Source organism: Marmota marmota, unplaced genomic scaffold (genome assembly GCF_001458135.2).
Source record: "Marmota marmota marmota unplaced genomic scaffold, marMar, whole genome shotgun sequence".
In the NCBI taxonomy this organism is placed as follows: Eukaryota; Metazoa; Chordata; class Mammalia; order Rodentia; family Sciuridae; genus Marmota; species Marmota marmota.
The window spans coordinates 12259461-12277125 of NW_026000211.1; the positions used below are offsets into that span (position 1 = coordinate 12259461).

At 41.8% G+C, this 17665-nt stretch overlaps 1 protein-coding gene across 1 annotated transcript in view; it reads left to right on the forward strand.

The window, feature by feature from the left end:
• Nucleotides 1–17665, forward strand: part of Enpp6 (ectonucleotide pyrophosphatase/phosphodiesterase 6) — a 109140-nt gene that overhangs the window by 59363 nt on the left and 32112 nt on the right. Inside the window, exons 3-5 of the mRNA XM_015486076.2 lie at nt 5384–5495; nt 16160–16301; nt 17192–17371. Of these exons, the coding sequence (XP_015341562.1) occupies nt 5384–5495; nt 16160–16301; nt 17192–17371 (434 nt within the window). The remainder of the gene's footprint in view (nt 1–5383; nt 5496–16159; nt 16302–17191; nt 17372–17665) is intronic.

A 17665-nucleotide genomic window follows, 5' to 3' on the forward strand; every position in this document is an offset into this window, starting at 1 on the left:
ATCAATAATAAAAATAATTTTAAGTCTTTGTGTATTTTGAAAATAACCAGAAACTTTTAAATATCCCACGGTTCAAAGAAAAACTTGGAAATTGAGAAAACACCCTCGCTGAGGGATACAGAAAATACTACATATGATATAGTAGGATAAGTGGGATAAAACCAAAGTCATGCTTACCAGGAATTAATAGTCATAGATGCATGTATTAGATAAAAGGGCTGAAAAACAGTGACCTGAGCCTCCAGCTCAAAGCAAATTAAATTCCCCCAAAATAGAAAGAAGGAAATAATGAATATATAAGCAGAAATGAATAAAATAGAAACAAACATACAATAAAGAGAACCAAAGCCATATTTATACTTTTTATTTTGTTTTCTTTTGTTTTGGTACTAGGGATCGAACTCAGGGACACTCTACCACTGAGCTACATCCTCAGCCCTTTTTAATTTTGAGATAAGGTCTCCACTAAGTTGCTGAGGCTGGCCTTGAACTTGCAATTCTCCTGCCTCAGCCTCCCCAGTTGCTGGGATTATAGGTTGGTGCCACTGCACCCAGGGTCACGTTTATTCTTTGAAAAATAAAGTAAAACGAATGAAACTCTGAGAAAACTTATCATCAAGAAATAAAGAGAGAAGTCACAAATAATCAATAGTAAGATGGAAAAGGGGGAAGATCAATATGTTGTGTCAATGTATTTGAAAAATGTAAATAAAATAGACACATTTCTGTGAAGGAGTATCATCTAATCCATTGAGGGCCCAAACAGAACAAAACGCAGAGGAAAGAGGAACTCCCTCGTCCTGCCTGATTGCTGCAGCAGGATATAATCTTCTGCTCTCCATACTCATGGTTCTCAGGCTTTTGAACTGGGACTAAATGACAGCCATCAACTTTCCTGATGGTCCAACTTACAAATGGCAGATGGAGAGATTCTTAAGTCTCCATAATCATAAAAGCCAACTCCTCATAATAAATCTCTTCTAACACATAGGTCTCCTATTGGTTCTGCTTCTCCAGAGACCCCTAACTACACCCCCTAACATGGAAAATGGTTAATTTTAAAAAATAAACAAATTCAAATGTTGGTAACAGTGTGGATCATAAGGGGCTTATGGGAGCAAATTGATATATAAGTTAAAATCTCCTTGGCATTATCTAATAAAGCTCAACACGCAGGTACCCCAAATCTAGCAATTCTACTTATACACATATCCCATCAGAAATGTATACCTAGGTACACCAAAGAACACACACAAAAGTGTTTATGTCAGCATTATCTGTACCATTTAAGAACTGGCAACAACCTATATGTCCAGTAACTATATAACAGACAAGTAGTAATATATTCATACAGCAGAGTTTTATGTTCTAATTGATATATTAGAAGGGAGTTGGAAAGTGATCACTAAAAATAAGTTCTTGGTGTACAACCAGAGATATGAAAATTGTGCTCTATATGTGTAATATGAATTGTAGTGTCTTCTGCTGTCATATATAACAAAATTTTTTTAAAAAAGTTTTTGGTTTCTTGTTACAGAAGGAATTAAATTGTTTTGGAACAGTATGGTTAATTTGGATAAGCAATGACAAAAATAGAAAAAGTCAGCTATGATTATTTTGTGTCAGTTAGAAACACTTGTTGCAAATAATAGAGAATGTGCTAAGAGTAGAATTTATTTGTATTATGTAAGATGTACTTTATGGTGGTTCAGGTGCTTAACAACATTATTTTTAAAACCCTGAGTTTTTCTATCCTGCTGCTTTGTTTTAGCATGAAGCTAAATGTCTGTAGTCTCATAGTTCCAAGATGGCTGCCTCAGGTCCAGAGATCAAGGGAAGTTCAGCACTATTTCAGTTACCACCCGCCCCTAAAGAGAGTCTAACAACCAGTTACCCAAATTTTGTTCTTTCATACATTTTGTCATTTATTTCCCCTCGTTTTTTAAATATGTAAACATGCTTTAACTATTTACAAAAAGAAATTCATTCTTTATATATTATTTTTAGTCTTTTTTCCACTTAAAATAATGTCAATAAATACAAATGACATTTAAAAAAAATGCTTGCATGTTGGGTGTTCCTTCACATAAACAGATGTATCATAATTTAAACATACTTCTCTTACCAAAGTTATATGGTCCTCAATCTTATAAGTGACACTGTAGTAAAAATGCTTGCATAACTTTGTTTTGTTAGAGTATGTTCCTGAAAAGTGGTCTTAGTATTTTGCTAGGCAAAGTGGGTATATGATAAAACTCATCTGAATATTGCCTAACAACTTCAGTCTCAATGCAGAGTGACTCAAGGTGTATATTTCATATAGGAAACCCATTTATCCACAGTTGAGTGACATGTGATCAGCTTTGGTCTGAAAATATTAAATGGAAAATTCCAGAAATAAACAATGTGCACCATTCTGAACAGCATGATAAAAATCTCACATTGTCCTGTTCTGTCCTGCCCAGGATGTGAATCATCCCTTTGTCTAGTGTATCCACACTGTGTATATTACCTGCTGGTGAGTCATTTAGAAGCTGCCTTGGTAATCAGACCCACTAACATGGCATCACAATGCTTGTTTTCAAGTAACTCTTATTTTACTTAATAATGGCCCCAAAGTATGAGAATAATGATATTGTTAATTTCAGACATGCCAAAGAGAAACCATAAGGGGCATTCTTTAAATGAAAAGGTGCAATACCATATTTTGAGAGAGAGAGAAAGACCACATTTACATAACTTTTACTGTAGTATACTGTTAAAATTGTTCCATTATTAGCTATTATTTTATTGTGCCTAATTTATGAATTAAACTTTATCACAGGCACACATGTGTGGAATAAAACACAGCACAATCATTCACAGATTAATAACAGAGATAAAGTCTTGAGAAATATGTTGTTAGTTCATTTCTTCATCGTGTGAACCTCACAGTTACTGATACAAACTAAGATGACCACTACATCACCAGACAATGTAATATTATGGGACCATCATCACATATGCCATCTGTTGTTGACCAATATGGCGTATGATTATATAAGGGGTTCCATGTTATCCCTGGTTTCTGGCATCCACTGAGGGTCCTTGAATATATCCCCAGGGGGGATAATGACTCATCAGCAGGTAATGTTTTGGTGTTTTTTCAAACATACATCTTGACCTATAGTGGAGAGTAAAATAAATTTATGGATTGCTAATCAGCAAAAAAAATTTTTTTTTAGAAAAATGTGCATACAACAGACTAAAATGGAATAAGAATGTATTTGAGCAGATTGCTCATAGTCTGTTGAAGATTTTGCTTCTGTTGTATGTGTGTTTCTGTACTGTGTCCTAAAAGTTTTCTTTTTAATTTATGAGTCGTTGGATTTCTTTTTACTAAAATGTTATGATTACAGAATTTCACTTACAATTAATCAATTTTAAAAAAACAGTTTTTATCTTACTTTAGCCATGGAAAGAATACATTTCTCAGGTAAACTGTATTAATATGCCATAGTTAAGTACAGATACTTTTTTTTTTGGTACTGGGGATTGAACTCAGGGGCACTTGACCACTGAGCCACATCCCCAGCCCTATTTTGTATTTTATTTAGAGACAGGGTCTCACTGAGTTGCTTAGTGCCTCACCATTGCTGAAGCTGGCTTTGAACTCACAATCCTCCTGTCTCAGCCTCCCGAGCCACTGGGGTTACAGGCGTACACCACCGTGCCAGGCTCAGATTTATTTTAATCAGATAAAAGGATTAGGAGAACATGTAGTAACAAAAATATTTAATATTAATTATACAAAAGCATTTATGGCTTGGTATTAATGTGCAAATACCAAAAGAACAGCCTGTTTCTTTTTCTATAAATCATGGTCAAAATTCCATTACTTAAAAATTCCCATACCTGTATATGAGAGATGCCAGAAGCAGACACCTGGTCACCTGGGGTCACATTGTATGAGGCTCTTAAACTATTAAAGAATATGCAATGTCTTATTGGATCCCTGGCACCAAGCACAGGGTGGACACAGAATAAATAGCTTTGAGAGAGAGCAGTCAAAAGTTTACAAATAACCTTTGACAGATGAAACACAGGTATCTAAGATGATATAAGCAGTCCAGATTCTACTGGCATTTCTTAAAATAATAAATATTTTCTTGGAAGCTGTGAGCAGGATTCATTCCTGGGTCATGAAGCCTATTTGTCCCATTTAAACATGTCTTGGAAAAGAGCGCATCCTGCCTTCTTGTTCTCTATTAGGTGTCCTAAATGGCCCTTGTCCTTCTGGAACCCAAGATATCAGGCAGAGAGGATGGAGTTTGGTTTTGCAGGGTTATGGCGGTGAAGGGATTCTTCAGGGTGTTTCATGTTATTGTTTAACGGTTCTCTGGACCTCGGCTCATGGTGCTCTCCTTATCTGCCTTTCCCCTCCCAGTCCTACTCCCAGTCGCCATCATCTTGGTGACCTCTACAAGATGGAGGCCCACACAGGGATGCAAAGAAGGTTTTCAGAAGGAGCAATCCCTGAAGTAAATGCCCTTCACCTGAGTTCCCACAACACCCTGAAAGTGTGCACCTCACTTTAGACTACACGTGTGGTCCTGTTTTCCTGTCTGCCTTCTCCCACCAGATTAGACTGCCCATGCTCCAGGAAGGAGACGCTGGCTGATCCCTTTTGTTTCCACTATGTCTGAACATAGTTACTAGTTTGTAGTGGGGCCAAATAAATATTTAGCCAACTAATATAAACTACGACTGGCTCACCCCGTTCCTGCTCTGTGTTCTGATGATAGGATTGGGAATCTCATCCAAGAGTCTGGGGCAGAAAAGCTGACCCCTCTCATAGTTGAATTGCCTTTGGGTCTTGGGAGAAGCAAGGTCATGACTCAGAACCCCTCCTTGAACCCTTTATTTTTTGCTTGCTAATCCAGTGGAGTGCCTCTAAGTCCACTTAGACTTTGTGTAATACCCCAAGATAGTCGTATTGATATTTTACAATTCTCCAACTAATCAGATACAACCCAACACTTGGTTCTGGACTAGAAAAATGTACACTGGAAGACCTCATAGTCATAATAATGATCTATAGGAATAAAGTTTTAATTGAGGAGTTTCTGTCCATTAATTAATTTGTGCTTTCTTTCCGTTATCCAGTTTTTACTGGTCCCTGTTTTGGTACATCAGTGTTACATAGGAATGGCATTTAAGAACCTCTGATCCAATTAAGTAAAATTATATTTAAATGCATCACCTGTCAGAAAATAAGTTATTTTAGTTCATAAAAATGTACAACCATTTTATTTTGACTAATTATGTTTACTTCCCCAAAAAGGCTCACACCCCACTTCAGTTATTGAAGAGAGTAACCATTTGCTATCTTTTTCCTTCTTAGGCTGTGAGGTTGAGATTCTTGGTGTCAGACCTACTTACTGCCTAGAATATAAAAATGTCCCAACGGATATCAATTTTGCCAATGCAGTCAGTGACGCTCTTGACTCACTCAAGTAAGTATCCCCAATTCTTAGCCATACCATTGTTCTTCATTTCTAAGACCAATAATGGATCTCAAAGTGAAGGAGGAGAGCCTGGCATAGGTGAAATAATGTCTTGCAGAGTTTGTGAACCTTTGACAAGGTGACTCTTAACTGCTAGCAGGGTATACTGTGAACTAGGAATTTCAGGCAGGACACTCTTTGGACACATTGAATTCAGAGCAAAAAAATTCCCAGGGGTTTGAGACCTTCTTTTTTATGTTGTTAGATAACAGAGAAGCAATATAAATGTCAGCACTTTTCTAATCATGATTTAGTGAACAATTGTATTTGAAAGATATCAATAAGTATTTGGCAAAAGGGGAGCATATGTGGTCCAATAAGTTTGGGAAAAATTGCCTTTTCTACCTTCTTCTTGAAATGTACAAAGCACATAACCATATTAAAGTGCAGAACCTTTTTTCCCCTGCTCCCACGTGGAACAATGACACAGGGTTTTACACACGAGTCTATGAACTGATCAACAACATACGTCAGGACAAAGATCTCAAGTGAGTACAGATGTCACTGGAAGTGGTGATCAAGATGTTAGGCTAGCTGGGAGTCTGCATTAGAAATCAGCAACCCACCAAGAGGCTTAGGATGTCTTCAGCTGGAGTTGAGGTCACCTAGGCTGCTGAGTGGGTTTCCTGAGTAGGGTCAAAGCAGCAGACTCACAGCAATCAGTATGTTGGGAACAGGGCAGGACCTACATCCTCCCAAAAGAAAGAGCATGACTTGCAATGGTGGACACCAGGAGAGCTAACATACACTAAGTGCATATATAGATCACTAGCACTAACCACATGCATTGACCATATCTTCAGATGGCCTCAGACACAGAGGTAACCCAATATGGATCCCATTCTCTCATTGTCCCTTCTGCCTGAACAATCATGGTGAGCTGCAGTTACCCTTACAGAGCTATCAAAGGAGGAAACAACACCTCTGATTTTGCTGATTCTTGGAATATCCCACTTCCATGAAATTTATCAAGAGGGGCCTTAAAGTTTCATGCTCTGATTGATAGGTTGGAGAGGAAACAGTTTTAAAATACTCAAAAATGGAAAAGTAACACATTTAAAAGGCTTTAAATTTTTGTTTTTTCTGGCAGGGAGAAGGAAGAGGAAGAGTAGGGGGGAAGTAACCTTTCAATAAATGTTCTTCATATGGTTTATAAATCATGTGTTTTATATGATCCTGCTTCTTACCTGCTATATTTTCTTTTTCTTGCCCACTAGGGCTGAAAAATCACACACACAATGAGCTGGAATATTGTGCTGCAGCCTAGTTTGTGCAAGTATACATAGCAGATGAGCTGAGCTGGGACTGTGGAGTAGTTCTCTATCTAACCAGTGCTGTTTCCAACATATCCAAAATGCTAGCCATCTCTACAGCCTATTGCCATGCCAAATATGAAAATTTGGATCATAGTTGTCATACAAATACCTTCAAATAACAGTCTGTTTGGCAGTGTGATCTCTTCCACATTCATCTTAGTTTTGCTGCTGAATGGACTGTGTGTAGAACCCAGTGGTTCACAGGAAGGAGAGCAGGGAGCGCACAACCAGGAGAATCCTGGGTCAGCTGACAAGCTGGTCCACCTAAGCAGACTCCCCTGTCCTCAGGAATAAGGAAGGAAAGAGTGGAGGAAGAAGTTCTTGGCTCTAGTTCCTCTAAAGGAGTGTTGTCTTTAATTTTGTTTTGCTTTTCTTTTTCAAGCAATGTGGCAAAGCTCTAGAATGCTGGGGAATTGCATCTTTACCTTGGAAGTAGGGAGGATTTTGCTTTTGATATCATTGGTGGTGATGCCGGTGCTTGTGTATGAGTGTGTATGTGTGTATTTGGCAGAGTTACTGGGATCCCCTAGAGAGAAAAAGCTACAAAGAACTGGAGGTGCAGAGAGGTTGTCCCAGGCTAAGCCTCCACCTGGGATGGAGGCCTGGTGCTACTATAATCACTCAGAGCTCTGTAGCATTCAGGTTGTAGTCTCCAAACCTAGCCTTGAGCTCCACGGAATGTCATTCACATAGCCTACAATTGGAAGGATGCCCCTGGACAATGAAGGACTTGGAAGGATTGACCAGACCAATGGAATTGTTTAATAGCATCTTCCTCCTGCCAAAGTTAACAGGGTCACCAGGAACAGCTCCTTTGAATAGTAGGTGGAAAGATGAAGACACATCATCAGTAAAATTAGACCATACTTGAAATGACCAAGAAAAGGCAAGAAAAATAGTAGGTCAGATGATACTGCTTATGGAAAGCAGTAAGGTGAGGAGGCCCGCCTCCAGAGAGAGGAAGCACTTTCCTCAGCCACCCTATGCAACAGAACTTTTCTCTCACCTTCTTGCAAAGTAAACTGAAGGACCGACAGTTGTGGATTAATATTTTTCTTTTTTCTGATTAATTTTTTTATACATGATAGGGGAATGCAATACAATTCATATTACACATATAGAGCACAATTTTTCATATCTCTGGTTGTATACAAAGTATATTCACACCAATTTATGTCTTCATACATGTCCTTAGGATAATGATGACCTTCACATTCCACCATCATTTCTAACCCAATGCACGCTCCCATCCCCTCCCACCCCTCTGCCCTATCTAGAGTTCATCCATTCCTCCCATGCTCCCTCTCCCTACCCCACTATGAATTAGCCTCCTTATATCAGAGAAAACATTCAGCATTTGTTTTTTGGGGATTGGCTAACTTCACTTAGCATTATCTCCTCCAACTCCATTCATTTACCTGCAAATGCCATGATTTTATTTTCTTTTATTGCTGAGTAATATTCCATTGTGTATATATGCCACATTTTTTTATCCATTCATCCATTGAAGGGCATCTAGGTTGGTTCCACAGTTTAGCTGTTGTAAATTGTGCTGCTATAAACATTGATGTGGCTGTGTCCCTGTAGTATACTGTTTTTAAGTCCTTTGGGTATAGACCGAGGAGAGGAATAGCTGGGTCAAATTGTGGTTCCATTCCCAATATTCCAAGAAATCTCCATACTGTTTTCCATATTGGCTGCACCAATTTGCAGTCCCACCAGCAATGTATAAATGTACCTTTTCCCCCACATCCTCGCCAACACTTATTGTTGTTTGCTTCATAATAATTGCCCCTCTGACTGGAGTGAGAGGAAATCTTAGAGTAGTTTTGATTTGCATTTCTCTAATTACCTGCGATGATGAACATTATTTTCATATATTTGTTGTTTGATTGTATATCATCTTCTGAGAAGTGTCTGTTCAGGTCCTTGGCCCATTTATTGATTGATAAAAAATTGATTAAAAAAACAGCTAATCTCTGTTTTCTCAGGAGTGAAGTAGGTGATAGCCCCATCCAGTCTAGGACAGTTGAGAACAATCAAAACCACTCTGCATGTAGCAGCTTGTGCATGCAATAAGGTGGCTCAAAGAAATCATTAATTTTCATGGTAGGTAGAGTTGTATAATTATTTTCTGTGTTAGTCAGTTTTTTCACTGCTATTACAAAAGGACCTAACAAAAACAATTGTGGAGGAAGAAAAGTTTCAGAGGTCTCAGTCCATAGAAAGCTGGCTCCATTCCTCAAGGCTTGAGATGAGACAGAACACAATGGTGGGAGAGTGTGGCAGAGGGAAGCAGCTCATGATGATCAGAAAGCAGAGAAAGAGATCTCCACTTGCCAGATGCAAATATATACCCCAAAGCCACACCCCCAATGCCACACCTCCTCCAACCACGTCCCCCTGCCTCCAACTACCACTCAATTAATCCCATCGGGAGATTAATGCACTGATTGGGTTAAGGCTCCAATAACCCAATCATTTCTCCTCTGAACCTTCTTGCATTATCTTACATGTGAGCTTTTGGGGGACACCTCACATCCAAACCATAATATTTATCCTTCCATCAGAAAGCCCTCAGTGGTCTAAACTACTACAGCTCAACTCTTGGTGTCTGTTCAACGCTAACTCAAATTTCTAACTATAATTTGGAGAATACTTTTTGCACCTAAGTGTCCAAACATACTCCCACGTAACTCCAGGTCAGTCCTGCTCATAAAGTGTCACTGTCCATTTTGCAGAGAGAATGGGATATGGGATAGGTAGGTAGGCTTTGAGAGAAGAAAGAAAAGCTGTTAAGATCTTGAACATGGAGTCCTACCCAGGGCCATTTCAGCAGAGGGTCCAGGTGGGTCAAGAAGCTGCATGTCTGTGCAGGAAGCAGCAAATCTTCACCCTGTTTCACCTGGGCGTTGCCCTTCATGCTCAGAAGCTGTGTTTATCCCAGTAGTATCCTCGTGAGATGTTCTCTTTGAACTTAGAAAACTTTTTAGCTCAGAGGAAAGGGGAAGGGGAATAAGTTGACATTTTTAATATCCATTTGCTAGCATAGAATCTAAGGGCTTTACTTCCATTACCCCATTTTGTTCTCATCCACCATATTATATAGATGTTGTTCTCCCCTCTTACAAAAGAGGCCACCCACTTGGAAGGTTGAACCCTTTGCCTTGGATCTCACATGCTATGAGGTGTGTGACTGAGCACACAGCTCTTTCCACAGGGGCTTAGGACTGTCTCCTGGGGCCTCTCCCTCCACCCTCCAATCCTGTTCTCAACCTGCACCTGTAAGATGCCCTGAAACAGAGTCATACAAGTAAAGAATTACCTCTTTGCCTCTTTGGGGCCATCTTGGGCCTTGGGGCCCTGGCAAGGCCCAAGTGGAGCAGGGCCTTTTGCAGTCTGTTTAGCACTCTATGCACTCAACAGCATATAGCCCTGGCGACTGGTGCCCTGCCACTACACATTGGGACTCAGCACACAGCACCCCTGCCCACACAGTCACCTCGCCTGCCAAAAAAAGAAAGCAGCCTGTGATCCACATCCTTTAATCCATCCTCCTGGAAGTTCTGTTGGCAAGATATTCATGGTTCAATTGGCAGAAAAAGGTGCACGATGCTAAAGTCGAAATAAGCCCTCAATAACTCATGGGGTGGGCGGAGGAGTGAGGGGGAGATGGCCACAGTGAGCCTTGGCTGCATGTAGGGGCCAGGCAGCCACTTCCAGGCTGGACCTGGCACACTGATCGCACAGCCTCACCAAAGGGTCGGTCAGGAAACAACTGGCTACGGGAATGGCGGCCACAGCTGATGTCCCTGCAGGCTCCAGCCTATTGCCAACATCTCCAAAGGAGTTCCTCCAGGATCCCAGCACCTCAGTGGCTGCTGGTGTGAATCAAATAGATGAATGATAAGAGAGTTCATCCCTGAGGCCACCAGGAAGCTGGCTCAAATGTCCTGGCCTGGGTCCCTCCTCTCTGGACTGAGAATGAAGGGGCAAGAACAAGAACGCAGAGGGAGGCCCAGGCTGGACAGAGACTCTGTTCTCCACCCTGTTCAGCCCACATACCTAGAAAAAGGAGTCCGATACATCTGGAAGGAAGAGAAATGGGGGGCATTTCTTTCCCCTTCCTTCCCTTTTGCAGTGCTTCAACCACTTGATGAATATCAGCTCATTTAATACCCAATTGAGGTATTGGGTAGGCTTTTCAGATGGGGAAACTGAGGCTTAGTGATGTTTTACCATTTACCTGAGAACTTCTAGTTGGTGAACCCAGATGTGTGCCGTTTCAGTACCCCCATCAAAAGGTAATTTTTGCCAAGTGCAGTGGTGCATACTGTAATCCCCGTGGCTTGGGAGTCTGAGGCAGGGGGATGGCAAGTTCAAAACCAGCCTCAGCAATTTAGTGAGGTCCTAAGCAACTTAGCAAGACCCTGTCTCTAAATAAAATATAAAAAGGGCTGGGGATGTGGTTCAGTGCCCCTGGGTTCAATCCCCAGTACAAAAAAAAAAAGTAATTTTTCAAAACTAAACATTGTCAAATGGGCTCACTGCATCTTTGGGAATTATGCCAGGGTTCAAGTTAATTTGCCTGAGGGAGTCAGGTGGCTGACAAGGCTGGTGAGAAAGAGAACATGAGAAACAGATACACAGTTGAAGACAAAGGATGGTGGGATATGATTATTGTTGGAAGCAGAAATGCTTAATAACACAGAAGATGATAAAACTATAATTTCTATATCAGAACAAAATCACTTTCATCTGATCAGTTTCCTACTAGTCCAAGGCTAAATTGACACAATCTGAATGCTAATCAGTAGTTAAATCTGATTCTTAAGCAAGCTCAAGATACTAAAGAGATAGGTAGCCATTTTGGAAATCTGATTTCCAATTTGAATCATTTTCCTTAACAGTCAATAACTAAACATTTCTGTAAATTGCTTCCACTTCTCTCTCCCTATTTTTTTTCCCTCTTTCTAAACCACTTCAGTAAGGAAGATGGACGTGATATTTTGAACTTTTTACGTTGCAAAGACATTTGGACAGAATCCCAAGGTGATGGGAAACATAGGTGTCCCTGAAACCCCAGGGCTAAGAGCCCCTCATGGCTTTCAGGGAACTGGGCTGATGGCCACATGTCCTTCTGGCATAGTTCCTGGACCTTAGAGCTGTAAATGGCCAAGAGCAGACCTGCAGGCGTTTCCACCCATCTCTCTTCACCCAACCAATCTGTTATAAATGAGCTGACCTGTGATGGAGACCAGACCCATGTGGAAAACAGCTGGCTACTAAGAATTTATCTGCTCAGCTCCAAACAGGCAAGAGCTCTGCGCCCTTGGAGACTGAGGTCCCTAATGAATCAATGAAACTTGAACATAGAAACCTTTCACATGTGTAATCCCTGAATTGCAAGCATCCCAAATCAAGTGTTCCTGGCATCTGGGGTTGACAGCTTTCTGACACAGAGCCATCAGGTAAATTGTGATACTTACTAGCTTTCTGATGGCATGGAGATTTATGAATATGGTAAATAGCCTTTGAGAAGCCAGCCCAGGGACTGCTACACTAAGGCAAATTGTTAAAATGAAGAGAACTAGAAGTTTTTCACTGAACCTTAATGGCACAGTAAACCTTGTTTGCAAAAGTTCCTAATGGTAATAAGTCACTACTGAATTAAATATGATTTTCCTGTGTATAAGCCCCATGCTGGATGAAATGTAGACACCTAACTGATGATTCCCTGTGTGAATCAGCACGTGTGGAATGCTCAAGGTGCAAATGCAGAAAGCAAACAAATGCTGAGGCTTATCTGCAGGACAGATTTTATGGAAACCCCCACTCCGTTAAAATAGTGGTGGAGGAAGGGACCTCAGCCCTATCAGTCCAATGAACATGGGCCTCAAACAAATTTCAGCATATGGATGAAAATGCCATTCCCCAGTACAAACTTTTACCCACCACCTACATGCTGCATGGTGGGACCCTAAACTGACTTTTTATACTCAACTCTGTATAGAGGCAGAGAGAGTTTGGATTAGTCATTCACACATTGGCGAGTATGAATAATGAGAATACCATTTGCAAGAAACACCCAAATAATAAGCCTAACCCCACGCTCATTGTGGAGGAGGGTGGTAATGGGGTTTATTAATGAGAGCCCCATTTGTTTTGTTCTAAAAAGAGAAAAGAACATTTCGCCAGGCATTTTACTTAACTTGAAACCAATGCATCCTCAAAACCTTTAATAAAATATATCCCAGAGTACCCAGGAGAATATTACAGCAACAATAAAGAGTGCATGATCTATTGAAGGAAGATACCAGGCAGGACATACTTGGGAATTTGCTCCCGGGTTTAGAGGGTGGAGTAGAGGTGGGTGTTCAAAGGCCCAGTTTGTTAGAATTAAAAGCATCTGACTTTGGAGGTAGAAGATTTGCATTTCCTGTTCTAGAGGCATCTTAGAGATCTGTGAGGCCTTCCCTAACTTCTAGAACTTTCTTGGCACATTTCTTCATCTATACAATCTGTAAATGCCTTTCTGTAAGATTGTTTTCCCCTCATTCCTGGACTTTGGAGGCATCGTCAACCCATAGACAAAGAGTGCTGTGCATTGAGAGGCCAAGTGACACAATTTCACTGTGAGGCTTTTGTCCCATCCCACGCCCAGCTTTCTAGGGTTGGTGGCAAGAGTCATTTCCAAAAGACCACATGGGCTCAACAAATGCTTCCTCGTTGGTGGGGGATGTTGAGTTCTTTCTGAGCATTCTGTGGTTGTATTCTGGGGATTTGAGTTTGATTCCTGGCTCTATCTCTTACTAGCTTTGGGATGCAGGTGTATGAACTCTCCAAACCTGTTTAGGGTTGTTCTGAGGATTCCCAAGGCAAAGTATGTCAAGGACCACAGCATAGTGCCTGAGCAGAGTTGCTCCCATTTATTGAGTGCTTACTGTTACACATTTGAATGACAGTTCCAGAGCTCCTACTGTTTGCCAAATGCTAGGCAAGAGGTAAGACACAAAGGAGAATGAGTCATCATGCTTAGAGTGAAGGATCTTGACAATTTAGAGAGAGAAGAGGACACATAAGAGGGCAAGTACAGCACAGTATGGAATTCATAGCCCAAAAGTGAATTGAGGGTACCCTGGGAACACACAGGAAAGGGCCCCCCAAGCTCACCTCAGGTCCCTAGGGGAAGCCTTCTGGAGGAGGCCACATGTCCTCTAGGTCTGAAGGAGGAGCAGTGCTGTTTGACTCTGGTCAGGCAAACCTGAACTTCGGTGAGACTGTTTCCCTCCCTGTGAATGGCAAAGTCCAAGGCCCAGCAGGCTCTGAGGATAGGTTCTGTCACTCCCTCTGTTCTAAGTGTTGGGGAAGGCGAATCAGGGAAAGCACAACACCTGTGTGCATGTGCGTGTGCGTGTGCGTGTGTGTGTGTGTGTGTGTGTGTTTAAAAGTTTCCCAAGAAATAAGCAAAGAGTATTCATTATTACCTCTTGTAAATTACAAGCAGAAAATCAGCTCTAATTTCTTTCCCAAAATGCTTCACCTTTTATCAGTATTTAATTTCTTTCTTTCTTTCTTGTACCAGGGATTGAACTCAGGGGCACTCAACCACTGAGCCATATCCCCAGCCCTATTTTGTATTTTATTTAGAGACAGGGTCTCACTGAGTTGCTTAGCATCTCTCTGTTGCTGAGGCTGGCTTTGAACTTGTGATTTTCCTGCCTCAGTTTCTGAGCTGCTGGGATTACAGGCATGCACCACCAGACCTGGTCTTTTGTCAGTTCTCATTACCACCATTATCATCATCATCATAGTCATCATCATCATTGCTCTGTTCTATGTAAAGCAGTGTATTGGGGGTGGGAGATAGGGTCAAGCCAGAGCTGGGGTCTGGAGTCTCAGTGGAAAGTCTCAGTGGAAGGAGGGAGGGTCCATCCTGGAGTCTTCCTCTTTCTTCCTCACTCCCCCACCTCCCACTTCCATTTGTATTTCTAACTTCCAGTCATTCTTGGCCCACCATTGACTCAGGGTTCACTGTCTTGGATTTTAACCATTGGTGCTCCAGCCAAGAAGGAAAAGAATCTGGGGGACCATGAAAATGTGGTTACTGCTAGAAACTCTGTGTCCTCCTTGGAGCTGACCTTTCATGTGTCCCACAGAACAAGCATCCTGGGGGTGTCTGCTGATGCCAGACCCTGAGGACTCACCTGTCTGCATCCCCCAAGGTTGCTGTGGTAATGTCACTCTTACTCTTGTCAGTCAGTTAGACCCACTAGCAAGGGTTTTATTTGGAGACGTCTTTAGAGGTTTGAAATAGTTGAAGGTAGTTATTTAAACTATTGCTTCCAGTGTTTCTAACCTTCCAATGACAGCAGGAGGTGAGGTTGAGCTGTAAGGACTGTTCTCTGCCTGCTACCACATCTTCCAGCTCTTTAGGATGTGACGAGCAATGTCATATGCCCGGGACATGAGGTGACCAGTAGAACATGCTCTCTGACTTTTGTCACCAAGGTCTCAAGACCTCTCCTAGGTCTATACCCAAAGGACTTAAAAACAGCTTACTACAGGGACACAGCCACATCAATGTTTATAGCAGCACAATTCACAATAGCTGAACTGTGGAACCAACCTAGATGCCCTTCAGTAGATGAATGGATAAAAAAAATGTGGCTTTTATACATAATGGAATATTACTCAGCACTAAAAGAGAACAAAATCATGGAATTTGCAGGTAAATGGATGGAGTTAGAGAAGATAATGCTAAGTGAAGTTAGCCATTCCCAAAAAACCAAATGCTGAATTTTTTTTTTTTAATATAAGGAGGCTGATTCATAGTGGGGTAGGGAGAGGGAGCATGGGAGGAATAGAGGAACTCTAGATAGGGCAGAGGGGTGGGAGGGGAAGGGAGGGGACATGGGGTTATTAATGATGGTGGAATGTGATGATCATTATTACCCAAAGGACATGTATGAAGACACGAATTGGTGTGACTATACTATATATACAACCAGAGGTATGAAAAATTGTGCTCTATATGAGTAACAAGAATTGTAATGCATTCTGCTGTCGTGTATAAATAAAAAATTACATTAAAAATGCAAAGTTAAAAAAAAAAAAAGACTGTCAAGTCTTGGTTTGGTCTTCTTCTGCCTTGCTCATTTTGAGGTCTGGGCTTTGCCTGACCCACAGGGCAGGGTTTTGGAGGTGCCAACACCTTCACAGAGGGGTGTGATGAGGCGGGCAGCCGGCAGTGGCCGCCCTCCCTCACCTGTGCCTCTCTTTCCCCGTTCTCTCCAGGAGTGGCCGAGCCGACCTGGCAGCCATATACCACGAGCGCATCGATGTGGAAGGGCACCACTATGGTCCTTCATCGCCTCAGAGGAAAGACGCCCTCAAGGCCGTGGACACCGTCCTGAAGTACATGATCCTGTGGATCCAGGTGACTTAAAGCAGGGACAGCTGGCCTGGCACTCTCCTGTCACTCTCTAGTCTCCGTGGCTGTCACCCCCTCAGCATCTTCCTTCTTACCTGGCCATCCCAGGCTCTCCCTTCTTCACGCCACTCCCCCTGAGGTACCCAGAGACCCTTCCGCAGTGGGCCAGTGGGGTTGAAGTGACCAGGGTGAGCATTATCACCTGGCTTGGCCAGAGAGCTGGCCCTGTTCTTCAGAACCTGCATGCGGGTGGTAACCAGCCTGGCGGGGACACGGGAGCCACACCTGGGTTCAAAACACCTGTTTTGTTTTCATTCTTGTTTGTTTTTGGTTTTCTTTCCTTTCCATTTTTTTAAAAAAATATCTGTAATGTGAGCAGATGATTATTCTTAGATTACCACAAGAGTTCGTTGAAAGAGTGAGTGAAAATAAAAACAGTGTATACCTTAAAAAGCTAGAAGTCTGTTCTTATTTTTCAGCATGTATTTGGATGGGGGCTGTGCTCTCCTATCCTCTCCACTAAAGTGTTCTGCCATGATTTTGAACTGCGTCTCATCAGGATAAACCGGTGGATGACTGAATTTGGAATTGAGGAAATATCCCTTTTCCTACAAATTGTAGTTTGTTTGTTTGTTTATTTATTGTACTGGAGATGGAACGCTCTACCACTGAACTACATCCCCAGCCCTTTTCATTTTTTTTGAGACAGGGTCTCACTAAGTTCCCAAGGCTGGCCTCAGACTTGTGATCCTCCTGCTTCAGCCTCCTGAGTTGCTGGGGTTATAGGCATGTGCCACTGCACCCAGCTAATTTGTAGTTTAAAAGCCTCTACATGAGACTTTTGTGTGTAAGAGCCTCTCTAGGTGCTGTGGTGACTGCCTTTGCCCACCCCACAGGAGCGGGGCCTGCAGGACGACCTGAATGTCATCATTTTCTCAGATCATGGAATGACGGACATCTTCTGGATGGACAAAGTGATTCAGCTGAGCGAGTACATCAGCCTGAATGACCTGCAGCAAGTGAAGGACCGGGGGCCTGTTGTGAGCCTGTGGCCCGCCGCTGGGAAGCATTCTGAGGCAAGAAATACCGTCATGGGGGGAGGGGTGGAAAATGCATCCTAATTTGCCCCAAGGTGCTTTATCTTCTCCTATAATTTTTTTTTCAAGTTTACTTGTATTTTATTTTACTTTATTTTATTTTAATTTTTTTACTGTTGGTTGTTCAAAACATTACATAGTTCTTGATATATCATATTTCACACTTTGATTCAAGTGGGTTATGAACTCCCATTTTTACCCCGTATACAAATTGCAGAATCACATCAGTTACACATCCATTGATTTACATATTGCCATACTAGTGTCTGTTGT